Source organism: Bubalus kerabau, chromosome 1 (assembly GCF_029407905.1).
Source record: "Bubalus kerabau isolate K-KA32 ecotype Philippines breed swamp buffalo chromosome 1, PCC_UOA_SB_1v2, whole genome shotgun sequence".
Lineage (NCBI taxonomy): Eukaryota > Metazoa > Chordata > Mammalia > Artiodactyla > Bovidae > Bubalus > Bubalus kerabau.
This window is the reverse complement of record NC_073624.1, coordinates 226,181,253-226,197,152: the sequence shown is the minus strand read 5'-3', so window position 1 is coordinate 226,197,152 and position 15,900 is coordinate 226,181,253. Positions and strand designations below refer to the sequence as shown.

Sequence of the window (15,900 nt, the reverse complement as noted above, 5' to 3'; positions counted from 1 at the left end):
ACATTAAAAGTCTAGCAGACACACTCCTCTCTCAGCAGTATTCAGATTTGACTTCTAATAATAGTCATTTTCTCTTTATTTTCTTAGCCTGGTGTATTAGTTTCCCTTCTAAATCCTCAACCATTCAGTGGCCACTTCTCAACCAAAATTGAAATCAGGCAAGGAGATAACCGTGATTCTATACTCAGGCGTTTAATGAAAATGGACCGAGGAATCAAAGGTAAATGGCTTTCCTGAAGTGCATGTTTGGCACTAGCTCATGGATTTGTGAGCAGTGGGAAGAAAGAAGAGTAACTGGCTTGCTTAGGGACAGTCATGTAATGTGGAAAGAATATTGGACACAGAATCAGGACACCTATCTTCTCTTTTGCGACCTTGTGACTAGGTAGCTTGGTGACGTGGCCATGTTACTTAAGCTCTAAATTGATTTCTCTTTTCATAAAATGAGAGCACTGGATTACGTGTTTTTCCAGGATTCCATCTAGCTTTATTTTGAAAAATATTGATTGATTGATTTGGCTGCTCCAGGTCTTAGTTATACCATGTGGGATCTTAATTCCCTGACCAGGGATTGGACCTGGGCCCCCTGCATTGGGAGCATAGTCTTAGCCACTGGACCAGCAGGGAAGTACCAGGATTCCACGTAGCTTTAAAATTGTAACAAGCAATTTCCATCTCTCAGAGATATTCAAAATTAAGCAACATATTCCCTTAATATTCCAAATTAACCTGCTTAACTGAATCTGTTCCTGGGGAAGGAAGAGAAGAAAATAAAATTTTGTGTGTGTCTGCCATGTGTTAGTCATTTAATCCTTTTACAACTCTCTAACATTGAGGGTATTATTCCCCTTTTGCAGATGATGAAATAGAGGTTTGAATGGCTAAATAATTTACAAAGTTCATACAGCTAGTAAATCTTGGAGCTGGAATTCGAACAGTTCAAACACAGGTCTCTTTGTCTGCAAAGCTCATATTCTTTCTTTTAGACAATATGCCTCTGAGTAAAATATGTAAATAATCTTAATTTATTAGCAAGATTAAGTCTATATCTTTTATGATTAGATTTGATATAATAATTTGTAGTTCCTTTTTTAAATCACTCAGCTGATCTTATACTGAGAAGAGTGTGAAGGGAGTTAGTGTGTTTCTAAATTATTTTTCTTCCAAATTATGAAGACAAATTAATGTTGAGATTCCCTGTTTTGCATGATCCCTCCCTTCTCTTCTTGATGGCAATCAAGAGTTGATTGGGGCCACATACCATCAGTGTAAAAATTTCCTGAAAAGATTTACAGATCCCATACAGTGACCTAATTTTTGACCTTGTATTCAGGATAACAATATTCCGTTTACATAGAAGACTTAAAATAGCCCTGTGGAATTCATTCTGCCATGCATTTTTTGTTCTCTCGAAATTTTTGAGAGACTATTGTGTTTGGTGTGTGTGTAGAGATAAGTGTGTATGTAAAAACTCCTGTGTAGTACTAAGGGTTTTGGGGAGTCCACAAAGTACTGTTCACTAGGAGACTGCATTTCCTGAAGGAGTAGGGGACTTAACTATTGAAGTCCATAATCTCTAAGGAGAAACTGCTGAGTACAGTAAGAGAGGTACAAATACCATTTATAGCAGAGAGAAAGGTGAGCTTATTTATTTCCAACTCTGGTGATCAGGCGTGATTTTATGGAGAAAGCATCGTTTGGATGGGCCCTGTGAGGGTGAAGGGAATGTGTGTACTTGCACGAGGGAAACACTGATAACATGTTTCACTGTGCACCAGCAATATGTTAGGACTGGGGATTTTTTGTTTTTTGTAGACATTTAAAAAAATTGTGTTAAAATATACAGACCATAAAATTGACCACGTTAATCATTTTTTTAAGTGTGTAGTTCGTTAGCATTAAACATTCATATTGATGTGAATCACACTATACATTGATGTGAATCAATCACACTATCCTTTTCTAGAACTTTTTCATCATCCCAAACTGAAACTCTATCCATTAAACAATAACTTCCCATTCTTCCTCCTCCTAGTCCCCTTCTAGCAAGAGCTCTTTTATTCTGTGTATTTGATTCTCCTAGGTACCTGTATAAGTGGAATCATGCAATGTTGTCCTTTCGTGTCTGTCTGATTTCACTTAGCAAAATGTTTTCAAGGTTTATCTATGTAGCCATTTAGCATGTTCCCTCAATAAACCAGGTACTGTAGAATGGTAGTGCCATCCTTGCAACTTATAGGCCACAAAAAGCAGAACTTGAAAATTTTGAAGTGTGAACATACAGGAAGCCATTTTGTGGCCTTCCTTTTTGCTGTTTTATATTGCATATATTAGTCATGAGAAAATTTTGTAACGGGAAGAACTCTTAACTCTGAAGAACAATAAAATAGGTTCTAAAGAAAATAGGTATTTGTGTGCACCCACTGGATAGGATAATTATGAGGTTGTAGTGCATAAGAGGCTTTATTCGTGTGTTGGAAATTGGATTATATAATATAATGTTAAATCTGATTTCCCTTTAAATACTCTCAGATACAGCACTGATTAGGTTCTTTGGAACTGTACTGGTATGTTTTCTTCAGCTTGTCTTTTCTCACTGAGCTTCTGGCATAATTCTTACTTCCTTTGTTATTCTAGCTGTGAATAATGTTATCATAAAGTGCTTTAAGTTTGATATTACTAGCTGCTGTGAATTTTGGAAAATAGAGAAACATTAGGGGGAGTTTGCAATTGATATTCCTCCAAGTATCTACAGAAGAGCTCTAAACTTAAGACTTTTCCAAAAGCCCTCAGGATACTTTGATATCTAAGAGAACTGAGTATGTGAAATGAGAAAGGAGTGAAATTCAATAACATACTTCTCTGTCTGCTATGATAGCCAGCAAGTTGTCCAATTAGTGCCAATTGTATTGAGGGTGATTATGATCTAGGCCCAGGAGGAACTAGGAGCTAAAATTATCATTTCTCTCCACAAAGGCTGTGGAGTAACTATTTGATGATAATGACTTTAAATCACTCAAAACCCATGCCACATATGAACTAATAATTTGGAGGTGAAAAGCTCCATTTTGCATTATCAATCCCTAAGGACTTTGAATCATTCTCATCTTTTCTCTAAGTGCCTTAAATCTTGTGTAGTTGCAGATTTAAATTTCAACATTTTCGATGATAAGACAGGTCTGGGATAAGAAAAGATAGTAAAGCCACTAAGAAAGCCCCAAGAATTTTATTTGTAGTAATGAAGTACATGGGGAAACATCAAAGCAGATGTGTTTTGTCACTTAGGAGCCTGATTGGGTATTAAGGCTTCTTTGAAATAGTTTGATTCAGAATTGCTTGGAATGATGAGGGAGGTCTGTTTCAGAGAGATTGAGACAGAGGGACAGAGGCATATCTGCAGTAAAAGGCCTTGTGCATAAAATCTGCTGGCAGGACTTGTCATTGCTTCTGTAAGAAAATAATTTGATACCACTGATGTGCATGTTGAATTACAACAGCTATTAAAGTGAATTGTATTCTTCCGCTCAAATAAGACCATGGCTGTCATGAAGATTGGGCCTGCTCCTTTCTCATTTTAATTTTCAGGGCTTGTGCTGTATCTAGGAATAGATTATATGGCCTCTGCAGAACCTCTGTAAAGACTCTTAGGCAGGATTGCCTTCATGGTAGTTGCAGGTAATTGCTCTGTAAACCCTCAGATCCCTACTCTAAGCTTGTCATCCTTTAGTCTTTGTTTCCCAAGGATAATAGAATGCCTGGATAACTTGTACTCCTCAAATAGCTGCCAGCTGCATTAATGTCTCCTTTTATCTTTTTTTAAAATCTTATCCCTCTCATGCGAAGAGTCATAGTCTCAAGGCAGCATGAGGGAGTGTAGCTCACGGACCACCCAGCAATCTACTCTAGAAAAGGGTGGGAGATAAGTCAGAAGGTATCTTCAGTTTCTGTAGATCAAGTTAAGCATAAACTAGCCATGCTACGCTTAGAATGAGCAATAAGCCCAGAATCAGCATTTGTAGTCATTTATGGTATTTTTCCACCTTGTAAAATAAAGCCATTTGATGTTGAAAAGTCTCAGAATTGCTGAAATAAATACATTTCTTTTGGGCTCAGTTGTTGGCAGGATTGTTGCATCATAAATTTGTTCAAGGGACAAGTGCTTTCTTTGCCAGGAGCCGTCTTATCAGCTTGCACAAGAGCAGATCAGGAAAATCTCAAGCAGGGGAGGGTTGGAGCTCATCCAGAAGCTCAAAATGCTAAAGTCTGTGCCCTTTCCCCCTGTTCTTCTCCTTTCGTTGTCTCTCATCAGCTTGTTAATACACTTTTCATCATTTAAGCAAAACAAGAATCTGGTAATGCTGTTTCTTAGAGTAGTAATTCTTTTTCCAAAATTATCTTCCAAAATAAAGCTACAATTCTTGCCCTTTTAAATATTCTAAGAAGCAAGATAAGAAAAGAAAAAAAAAAACTTTTAGGTTTTTTAATGTTCTGAAAAATGGTTAATTGAAGTGTATTAAAAGTGATTTGAGAGAGCATGTAGGATAATGCTAAAAAATATACTCAATCCTTCCCCTTGGTTTATAATTCCAGAAGATGTGTTATACAGAAGTTCTGCCAGTTTTTGATCTGGGTAAAAGCCAACAGAGGATGAAGATTTATTAGATTATCTTTGCTTTCTGAGTTTGGGTCCTGTTTAATAACCTGATGAAAATATTTTTTAAGATGTAATGAGTGTGTTTAAAACATGAATTATGAGAGTCAGGCATGGGTTTGAGCCAGTGACTGTAATTAAATGTTCATATTGCTACTTTATTTTGCTGTAGACCTTTCCAAAGTGAAACTGATGAGATTTGACGATCCAGTGTTGGGGCCTCGGCGAGTTCCTGTCCTGGGAAAAGAGCACGCTGAAAAGACCCCCATTTCTGAGCATGCTGTTTTCCACGTGGATCTCATGAACAAGAAAATTCATCTTACTGAAAATGGGCTACGGGCAGATATTGGTGATACAATGATCTATTTAGTTCATTAAACAAAGGCACAGGAGATTTATCCTGGTTTTTGAGGATATTACTGCTATGATTGTGCCTATAGGTAGGCTCTGAGAACCTTAGGCTGGACCTAAATAGATTTAATTTCTGACCATCAAATTCTGCATGTACTCGTAACTATACCAAGTTTTCTTCAATTCCTGGACCTAATAAATTTTTTTTCCTTATTGAGGCCTCAAATAGAAATAGTTTGTACCATACTTTGTTTTTTGTTTTTGTTTTTTAACAGATGTTTGCTGTTTCCCAGAAGCTGTGAGTACTTCAGGTTAATGCAAAAGTGTCAGTATGCTTCTTGTATGAGGTGTACTTCATGTTATTTATGAGGGGTAAGGAGTAGCTAGCAACTTTTTTATTACATCCATTATGGAGTTAGCTGTTTCTCTTTTTTAAAAAGAAGAGTAATTAGATAATCAGTTTTGCTTTTTAAAAAGAACTCTCATGATGATTTTAAAAGAACAAATGAGAATATTTTGATTTGATTGTGATCAGTATTTTGTATAAAGAACAAATAGGTCTTAAAATAATTTCTTTTAGCTTTGATATATTCAGTTAGCCACCAATAATATTTTTTCAAGGCTAGTATTGATAATTTATAAATAGTTATTTGATTATACTAAATTTAGGTGTTTTAAAGAAGAGAATTTTTTCCGCCCTCAGAAATCTGCATTTATCAGATTTGCCTTTAGTCCAGTTGTGTTTAAAGATCAAGCCAACAGTATCGCATATTTATTTTTTTTATTCTTTCTGGAATGTCTTTAGATATTGTCTGTGTCATCTCTTTTCATATGAGGAAAAAATATTAGATATTGACTGATAGCAAGAAAACAATTGCATTTCTTGAAGGATTTCATGTGGAGAAGGACCAATTCTGATAATCCTTGGAAACCTGAATTCTAACTTTCAGATCATATGAAGAGATTTTATTGCGCTTCCTTAGTTTGCTTCATACAATTTGAGATTACAGGGCCTAGTTGAATGCTGTATTACAGATTCATTAAGACAAATCATAGAATGTTAGAACTGAATGATCCTTTAGAGATCATCAAGTACATATCATTGTTTATCTGCTAGGAGCAGGCAGCATAGCAGAGTAGATAAGATTACATGCTCTGAGGTCAGACTAGCTAAGTTAGATTTCCATTTCTTCCACTTGCTACTTGTGTGCTTTTGGCCAGTTACTCAACCCATTTCTTCATTTATAAAATGAAACTAATAATGTACCTACTTTGTAGGCTTATTGTGAGATACTCAGAGGAAACAATCTAGGAAAATCTTACATATATATTAATAGCATAGTGCCTGGCAAGTGGTAAACCTCCTGAAATGCTGCTGCTGCTGCTGACCTTCAATGATTGGTACTGAATACTACTATACTACTATATCAGGGTATAGTAGTAGTAGTAATAATCGACTTAGGACTAATAGGATTACTATGGCTGATAATCATGTCATATTTGTTTGGTTCTTTTGGGGCAACTAATTCGTTTGCCTTCCATTAGATTCTTTTGTTGCTCCCTCAATCTGCATAGCTGTAGTTACTCCCTAAATCAAAGTAAGTTATCCTTCCTAAGGCCTAAACAAAGGCTACTTAGGTGTAACTTGGCAAATTAAATGAAATGTGCTTGGTCAAAAAAAGAAAAAGAAAGGAAAATAATTTTAGTATTGTGAGTGATTGTGCCTGTTTTAATAAATGAGCCTATGAACCTGTACTTCCTTGGATTACAGGTGAGTTGGGATTCATGGATTCTCTGTTCCCTCAGTCTCAATTCTAATATCTCTCTCTTAGAATAGATGTCTTGCTAGACTGAATATGTTTTTTGTGTTTAAAGATATGTAAGTTTTGTATAAGGAAGCCTCTAAATGTAAGCCTATTATTTTATTTGATGTGCAACTGAAAACAGCAATTAATTGAAATACTGAGGGAAAAACAAGTTGCTTTGGGCTTATTGTATTAATATCATAGGAGGTAGTTACCTTCCTAAATGAACAATGAAACAATTCATCAACAAAGGAAAAACCTATGTAATCACCTCACAATCAAGGAATAGCACAATGTCAGCACCTCAGAAGCCTCCACCCATAAAGACAAACTTATGGCCCAGTGTGTGAACAGTCTTTATACATGTTACATGTGAGATTTTAAAGAATGTTCATTCTGCAGTTGTGGAGTTCTACATACGTGCATTAGGTCATAGATGCAGATTGAATTGTCCAAATCTGTATCCTACTCTTCTGTTTTCTTAGTGTACTCTCCATTTTGGAGACGTACTAAATCTCATGACCCTGGATTAATACATTTCTCTTCTAGTTCAGACAACTTTTGTTTTATATATAATATTTTATGCTGTGTTTGATGCTATATATAATATTTTGATCTATATAAAACAGTTTTTGTTTTATATATATTATGATGCTTCTGATGTTATTCAGAAGACTGAATAACATCAGTCTTCTTTTGGTTAGTGTTCATATAGAATATCTTTTTCTATCCATTTACTTTTAACCTTCCATAGCTTTATTTTCTTTTTACATTTTATTTTGCCAAATTTTAAACCTATCTAAAAGTTTAAGTACTTCAGCCAGTAAACACCCACATACCCATCACTGAGATTTATCAGTTATTAACATTTTGTTTCATTTGTGCTCTCTCTTTAAACATGCATTTTAAAAATTTTATTTTGGAATAGTTTTAGCTTTATAGAAAAGTTGCATCTAATGTATGGAATGGAGAAGGCGATGGCACCCCACTCCATTATTCTTGCCTGGAAAATCCCATGGACGGAGGAGACTGGTAGGCTGCAGTCCATGGGGTCGCTAAGAGTCAGGCACAACTGAGCAACTTGACTTTCACTTTTCATTTTCATGCATTGGAGAAGGAAATGGCAACCCACTCCACTATTCTTGCCTGGAGAATCCCAGGGACACAGGAGCCTAGTGGGCTGCCATCTGTGGTTGCGCAGAGTCGGACACGACTGAAACGACTTAGCAGCAGCAGCCGCAGCAATGTATGGAAAGTTCTAGTACACCCTTTATTAGTTTCCCCTAATGTTAACATTTTATGTAACCTTGATTCAGGTGTCGAAAGTAAGTAATATCGGTACGCCGCTATTAACTAAAGGCTTCATTAGGACTTTACCAGTTTTTCCACTAATGTCTTTTTGCTAATATAGGATCCTATCCATGATACCACCTTGCACTTAGAATATACTTTTTAAAAATTTTGAGCCATTTGACAGTAAGTTGCAGAAACCATGACAATTCATTTTTCAATACTTTAGCATGGAACCCCTAAGAACTAGGACATTCTCCTGTATAAAACACAATATACACATATCTTGCCCAAGAAATGTAACATTGGACATGTATTTTATATGCACAGTATAATTTAGCAATATTAGGTAATAAGCATTCCTAATACATGAAGTAATAAAATTTCCAAAATATCTCATCAATAAATTTTTTTCAGAATCTATTCAGAGATTAAGCATTACATTTTGTGTTCATGTCTCTTGGTCTCCTGCACACTACAGCAGTTTCTCAGCTTTTCTTTTTTAGTCTTTCCTCACAGTAAAATTTTTGATGGGACTCTATGCCAGTTGTTATTAAGTTTGCCTCACAATCTAGATTTGTCTGTTTTCTCCTGGTTGAATTCAGATTTAAGTCTTGGCAAGAGTACTACATGAGTGATATTTCCCATTGCATAATGTATTCATGATTGCTGGATTCATATATTGTTGGCATATTCCTATTACTGATGATGCTAAGTTTGATCATTGATTAAAGTAGCATCTTTAGATTTCTCAACTGAAAAAGTGATCTTTCCCGTTTATAATTAATAAATAGCCTATAAGGTGATATTTTAAAACTTATGTGAATATCCTGTTTGCTGGCAAACTTTCAGGAAATGGTAGCACTCATGGATCATTTTTCTGCCAGTAACTACACTGGTATGAGAGTTCTTAATTTTACGATTTTTTTCCTCCATTTATTAGGTATCGTTCTTCTGTAAAGAAGAGATTTCCCCTTTGTTTCCAATTTTTGTCTTTCTTCATTCTTTACAAACCACTATGGACTGATGGATTTTTTTTTCATATATGCCATAACCTATTACTATCGTTACGCTTTTTCTGCCCAAATTTTGCTGAGTTATTACCCAATGGGAGCCCCTTCAAGCTGGTTCCTGTGTCCTTTTGCTGTCTGCTCATCAGTCTTGGAACATTTCTTTGCTTACTGGTGCAAGAAGTTTCCAGCTCACCTTGTATTGTCCTGTCCCATAGCAAGAATCAGTTTTTTTCTCCTGGGAGCCCTGCTTTATTTTAATGGAGAATGGTATTAAGAAATCAAGATCTGGGTGTTTTGTGTGCTCATTGCTCCTAAGTTTCTTTTTTTTTTTTTTTAGGCCTTTCCAGTGGACAGAGCTAAGAAATATATGTATACATATTTTTAAAATCATAATTTTATCTAATGCCACAATTCTTCCTTGCCTTCTTCCTGAAAATATTTGTATCTTTCTTCTTACAGAGTGAGAACTCTGGTTCCCAAGAACCTCAGTATATTTACTCATTTGGTCTGTTAATAATTTTGAAATTACCAATCCAGGGCTACTATGAACAACAAGTTTACTAAGTAGAGTTCAATATAGATTTTTTTTGAAAAATTTTGCAGTTCTTTATGTCCTTAAAATGTTTCACACTATAACATATAGACAAAGCATATAGACAAAGTTCAAATGTTACCTGAATGAATTCCTTTTCATTTGTGGTTTTAATACAGTCATTTGTTTCTCTTTTCATTCAATTTTATGCTTTGTTTTTTCCCTTTCTATTTATTTTTTGAGTAATTAAAATACTTAACACTGTTCAGAAGTCAAAATTACATCCATTCAGAGAATTTTTACTTTTTTGCACAACCTTCCCATATTCTGTAGCTAACCATTTCATTAGTTTCTAGATTATCTTTCCTGTGTTTCTTTATCCAAAAGCAAGCAAATGTTTATTTTTATGTACTTTACTTACTCTTTTATCATCAAAAAGTCGATATTGTTTTATACCTTGCTTTTTTAACAACTTTATTTTTTGATTAATATATATGTAAATATCTTTCTATTTTAGTTCATGGAGATCTCTTTCCTTCTTTGTCCTCCTCCTTTTCTTCCTTTGTCCCCTTCTGTCCCTCCTTCTGTTTCCTCTGTGTTGTAGTATTGTAAAGGTGTACCATAATTCATTCAACTAGTCTCTTATGGATGGGCATTTAGGTTGTTTATAAATTTCTGATGTTTTATAGAATCTGTATAGAACTATATAGTGGCAAACTTTGTGGATATGTAGTTTTGTATTTGTGGAAGTGTATCTTAATAAATTTATAGAAGTGAGCTTGTACATTCAAGAGTAAATGTGTATATAGTTTTGTTAGCAGATAATCTGGGCAAAACATATTAGGCAGAGGGTACAGCAGGTGTGAAAGCTCTGAGGCAGGGGCATGCAGTGTGTTCTAGGGAATAGAAAAGAGGCCGCATGAAGAACAGGCCTCAGGAGAACAAGTGACCTGTCCATATCCCATACACCAGTGGCAGAGCTGAGTTAGAGTCCTGGCCTCCATGTCTCCAGTCCGTTGCAGCACACGTATTAGACAAGGAATGCAGGCATGAGAGACAAGAATGCATTTGACCAAGGCCAGCGATGTCAGGGCTGTTAGGTCAGAAGAGGGAAAAGTTTGTTGGATTCGAGTCAGATAAGACTTCACAGATGAGGTGGGACATGAAGGGTGATTAGGATTGGAGTAGCAGCTAGGAGGAAGAAGGCAATGGCACCCCACTCCAGTACTCTTGCCTGGAAAACCCCATGGGCGGAAGAGCCTGGTAGGCTGCAGTCCATGGGGTGGTGAAGAGTCGGACATGACTAAGCGACTTCACTTTCACTTTTCACTTTCATGCATTGGAGAAGGAACTGGCAACCCACTCCAGTGTTCTTGCCTGGAAAATCCCAGGGACGGGGGAGCCTGGTGGGCTGCCGTCTATGGGGTCACACAGTCGGACACGACTGAATTGACTTAGCAGCAGCAGCAGTAGCAGCAGCTAGGAGAGAGCAGAGCCGTGTTTCTAGCTTTTAGAACGATGTGTGGATGACTGCTTGGAGGTGAAAGCAAATGCATGGCTTGTTTGGGAGATGATGCCAGGAATGAAATGTTTATCTTGGCAGAATGAGAGAGAAATTGGAAGTAGAAAAGTTAGCAGTAAATTGGGCCTTATAATGATTCTTGGATTCTAGGCAGATATTTGAAGTTGATTTAATTACCTCAAGAATCATTGCAAATCTTTGAGGTGGGAATAAGATGACATGTTCCTTCATGTCTTTTACAGTTTGTGGTAGTTGTGTCTGCTTTTCTCTTGAGAAATTCACTCACTTAGTCGTTCTAATGACTGTTTACTAGTTATCTATGTGCCTGGTTCTCAGTGTTAGCTGATACTTTGTTCTGCTGTTCTCTCTCACTTTCTTTGGACATTACTTCACGTCTGTCTTAGAGAGTACTCAGTTACCACCCAAGATTTGTAGCATCAATTAAGTTTTCTAATTGCTCACTGCTCTCCTTAGAACTTAATTGGTTTTAAGGTAGGGAGGAAAAACCTTGCACACTTGAAAAACAAACAGGATAGGACATGATCCTTGCTCCTAAGTAAGGGCTTGAGGAATGTGACAAAGGAGTACTTAATGTCTTTTCACTTTGGAGAAGTAAGTGGTAGTTTGTTGTATCCCTTGTTTTCCTTATACTGGAGTTATTTCTAGAACTGTGCTGTCCAATCATGTGTCTATAGAGGACTTGAAATGTGAGTAGTCTGAATTGAGCCGTGAGGTAAAAGCAGAGAATACAGTTCAGATTTCAAAGATTTAGTGTGACAAAGAGAACATAGAATACCTCAATAATAATTTCTTTTATGTTGATTATATGCTGACGTAATACTTTGAATAAATTGGATTAAATAAAATATATTAAAGTTAATGTCATTGATTTTGTTTTACTTTTTAAAAAAGGGCTACTGGGAAACTTTAAATTGCATATGTGACTTGCATTTTGTTTCTATTGGACAGCATGGTCTGTAGATAATGAGGTTGAGGTTAAACATTACTTCCTGTTGTCCCACTCTTAGTGATGCTAAATTTTATAATTTCTTAAACCCTTCATTTTAAAGATACATTTTGATTTTGATCACTTGCAGAACTTTTCATTATAAAGGTATGTATTTTTAAAATCACTTTCAGAATTTTTGTTTTAAAGATACATTTTTTTAAAAATTTTTGACTAGAGTGCTCTACAATAAGATTCATTGCAAGCAACTGCTCTCCTGCCATGACTTTACCAAATGAACGATCTAAAATTAAAATTTCCTTCTTTTAATGGATTTCATAATCAAAAAGTAGGTACTAAGAAAACAGTGACAAAAATCTTCTAAATTTTTGAAATCTATTACTTAATAATTTTTCACTTCAAAAAAGGGTTTGCTTTAGAATTCTATTATATCATGTTTTCCTTTCACATTTTTTTTTTTAATTTTTTTAAATTTTATTTTATTTTTTTGAGTATTTCTCCAGAGTTAAGATCGGTTATTTCTTTTACAAATGCAAATCTGTAGAGTGATGATTTGGCATCTTGGGAATATCCTGTTCTCAATTTTTTGTCTCATGGTTTTATTACCCCAATGCTTTCCTGAATACATTACGTTGGAGACTGTGAAAAATGGTGATTTTCTAATGCCAAAATATTACCAAACCAAACTTGGGTTTGCTTATCTGCTGTGCAGCAAAGCCAATTTACTGACACTGGGTTGTGGTGAAGGGAAGTACAGCATTTATTTGTGGGGTGCCAAGCAGGGTTAATGGGCTTCCCTGCTGGCTCAGATGCTAAAGAATGTGCCTGCAGTGCAGGAGACCCAGGTTCGACCCCTGGGTCAGGAAGATCCCCTGGCGAAAGGAGTGGCAACCCACTCCAGTATTCTTGCCTAGAGAATCCCATGGACAGGGGAGCCTGGTGGGCTACAGTCCATGGGGTCACAAAGAGTTGGATGTGACCAAGTGATTAACACACAAGCAGGGATAATGAACGGGCAGCTTGTGCTCAAAAGACTGGAACTCTGATGGCTTTTAAGTAAGAGTTTTTAAAGACAACATTTGGGGTGAGGGTTGTAGCTCCTTCACTTTCTTCTGATTGTTGATGGTGAAATAACAGGCTAATGTTTGGGGAATCTTACTCATCAGCTTTCTCATTCCAGCTAGTTTCAGGTTTTTATGCTTATGATTAGCAGATAATCACCATCTTCTACCAGGTTGGTGGGGGAGGGGGCTTCTGCAGAAAAACTCAAAGATATGCATCAGATTGTCAGGTATATCCTTTGAGGAGCTAGGCCTCTGTTTTCTCACTGAACTGTTTGCTTTTCCTTTGTTTTTGCATTCCCTCACTTCCTAATTAGTAATTGCCTTAGTTACTTAGTGGGAAGGCCTAGGAGCCTAAAGGCATTTACTGCAAATAAAAAACAGGGAACATGGAGGGATTTCTGTACCTGAGAGGCCCCTGCAATATCCTGCTCAATTTCAGTTCCTCCCTTCTTTGATACTCCTTAATCCTGAGGGGAAGAGGGGCTGAACAAGAAAAAAAAGGCTTTTTTATAGCGTGGTAAGTCATGAACTCAGCAAGGGAACTCTGTTTTAGGGGACTGGGTTTCAGCTATCATTTCTTTTCCATAAATAGTTGTCATTCTTCTATAAAGAACATTCTTTTTTCTTCTTTCTCTTTTTCATTTATTTTTTAGGTGAAAGAGCTGTATGGCATGTGGATTGGTCACTTTATTCAACAAATGCTGTGCTGTGCTCAGTCACTCAGTCGTGTCCAACTCTTTGCAACCCCATGAACTGCAGCCCATCAGGCTCCTCTGTCTATGGGGATTCTCCAGGCAAGAATATTGGAGTTGGTTGCCATGCCCTTCTCCAGAGAATCTTCCCAACCCAGCGATCCGAACCCAGATCTTCCACACTGTAGGCAGATTCTTTACCAACTGAGCCACCAGGAAAGCACTGTACAATAGATGTTTGATGAGAGAAGCTGGGACAAATTAAATTTTAAAATATGGAATTAGCTTATGTTGTTCATTCTTCAAAGGAGTCTTATTCTAAATCTTTTTGCAATGCTAGTACTCACTTCTTAATTTCTGTTATAACCTTGAGTTTTCATAGATAGCACATTTATTCAACAAATTATGGAGTGCTTATTAATATTGTTTCAGACACTGTGTTAAGCACTTGAAATAGAGTGGTGAGCAACATGGCTGTCCTTCATGTAGGATTCATCCTTAGAGTTAACAAGACAATGAGAGCCGCCCGGACCTAGTGAATGAAGGCAGTCATGAAGCTATATCTGAAGGATCTTGATTGGGAGGGATTATATAGGCTTTTGCTAACAACCATGTTCGTGTAAATGCTTTGAAGTTTAGAACCCTAAACAGTCATTATTTATGGTTCTGATGAGAGGAATGTACAGTGTAGTTGGCTGCTGTTGTCTTTCTAGTGTAACACTGAATTGTGATTGCAGACCTTTCCCTTCAATGTGCAATTTTCTTGAATTTTTCTTCTCTAGGAACATTTTTCTATTGTTTCTGGTGTCCATGTCTCTATAAGGTGTGCTTCAGAGGCTCCTAAGACCCTGAAGATGCAGAGCAGTAGGGAGTCAATCACCAGCCAAGCCCTGCCTTGTTCACTAGATTCCATTTGGCCACATAGGGAAGAGGCAGTACCATTCTCCTGCTGTAATCAAAGAAGTCCATCTGTAATCAAGAAGTCCTGTAATCAAAGAGTAGGAGACTTCTAGAAATTGTGAAAATCCTTAGAGGCTTGGGACAACTTAACATAGCTTAAACTTTAGAAAACCATCTTTTATTAGGTGGTTTCAAGCATGATCTCTGGGCTTAAATACCTTCTGTCTCTGTTCTCAGGTTCTGGGACTCATGTCTTCTTGCTGAATTGGACCAGCAGCCTTGGGGGTGATGAGAGACCCCTCCCTATCACTTCTCAGCTACAAGGCATGGCTGAAATCTGTAGCCTCTGAGTCCCCTTAAGGAAAGGTCAAGTGATGCTTAGCTAGATAAATGTTTGCTAGAATTATCTCTTAAAGGGATTTTTCCACTGAAGAGAAGTTTTCTTTTTATTTAACTTACACTATATCTTCAGCAGTATCTCCTTTCATGTTAGTAAGATGGCCTTGCCCACAGTTAGGTGTGTAACCCTAACCCTAACCTGTCTTTAAAGAAATAAGATGTCTGTCAGTTACACTGCTATGACCTCAGGTTCCAGAATATCAAGGCAACATTCTTTAGGTGTTTCATTTTGGATTGAACCTAAGTTTAGAATCAGTCAGCTTATTGTTGAAGGAAAAAAGGATATCCCAAGTGACAAGAAAATACCTGTTAACTATGGATTGGTTTGGAAATTGCTTCTCTAAGTTTCCTGAGGATGTTTCCTTTCTCAACACACATGCACCTCTGTTACTTTCACTCGTGTCATCTGAAGATGAACAACATTTTATCTCCAACCTGAGGTACGAAGTAGGGTGATTTTACCCCCAACTTTCACTCTTTGGTTGGAATATCAAATCAATCTGTTCTTATAAGGAGCCAGGAAAAAGAAAACTGGGCTCAGGAAGAAAGTAGCTGCTATCATTTCTCATGTGTACTAGAAACGGGGGCAACTGACTAGTTCTTCCTGGCCTTGCTTGGCTGGTGAAAAGAGAAGAGCTGACTTGGATGAAAGGGTGTCCGTCTATTCTTAAAATGATGAACACTGATCAAGTGAAACTTTATTTCTGGTGGCTG

General features: G+C 36.8%; 2 protein-coding genes across 3 annotated transcripts in view; both read left to right on the top strand.

Moving 5' to 3' along the window:
- LARS1 (leucyl-tRNA synthetase 1) overlaps positions 1 to 5,215 on the top strand; it is a 68,887-nt gene extending 63,672 nt beyond the window's left edge. The window contains exons 31-32 of one of the 2 annotated variants that reach the window (XM_055557117.1): positions 88 to 220; positions 4,824 to 5,215. In XM_055557117.1, coding sequence (XP_055413092.1) covers positions 88 to 220; positions 4,824 to 5,029 — 339 coding nt within the window. In that variant the 3' untranslated portion in view covers positions 5,030 to 5,215. The remainder of the gene's footprint in view (positions 1 to 87; positions 221 to 4,823) is intronic. The other variant, XM_055557125.1, reaches the window with a different exon arrangement.
- A 148-nt stretch (positions 5,216 to 5,363) lies between these two features.
- Positions 5,364 to 15,900, top strand: part of PLAC8L1 (PLAC8 like 1) — a 31,102-nt gene continuing 20,565 nt past the window's right edge. The window contains exon 1 of the mRNA XM_055557175.1: positions 5,364 to 15,626. Coding sequence (XP_055413150.1) covers positions 15,502 to 15,626 — 125 coding nt within the window. The 5' untranslated portion in view covers positions 5,364 to 15,501. The remainder of the gene's footprint in view (positions 15,627 to 15,900) is intronic.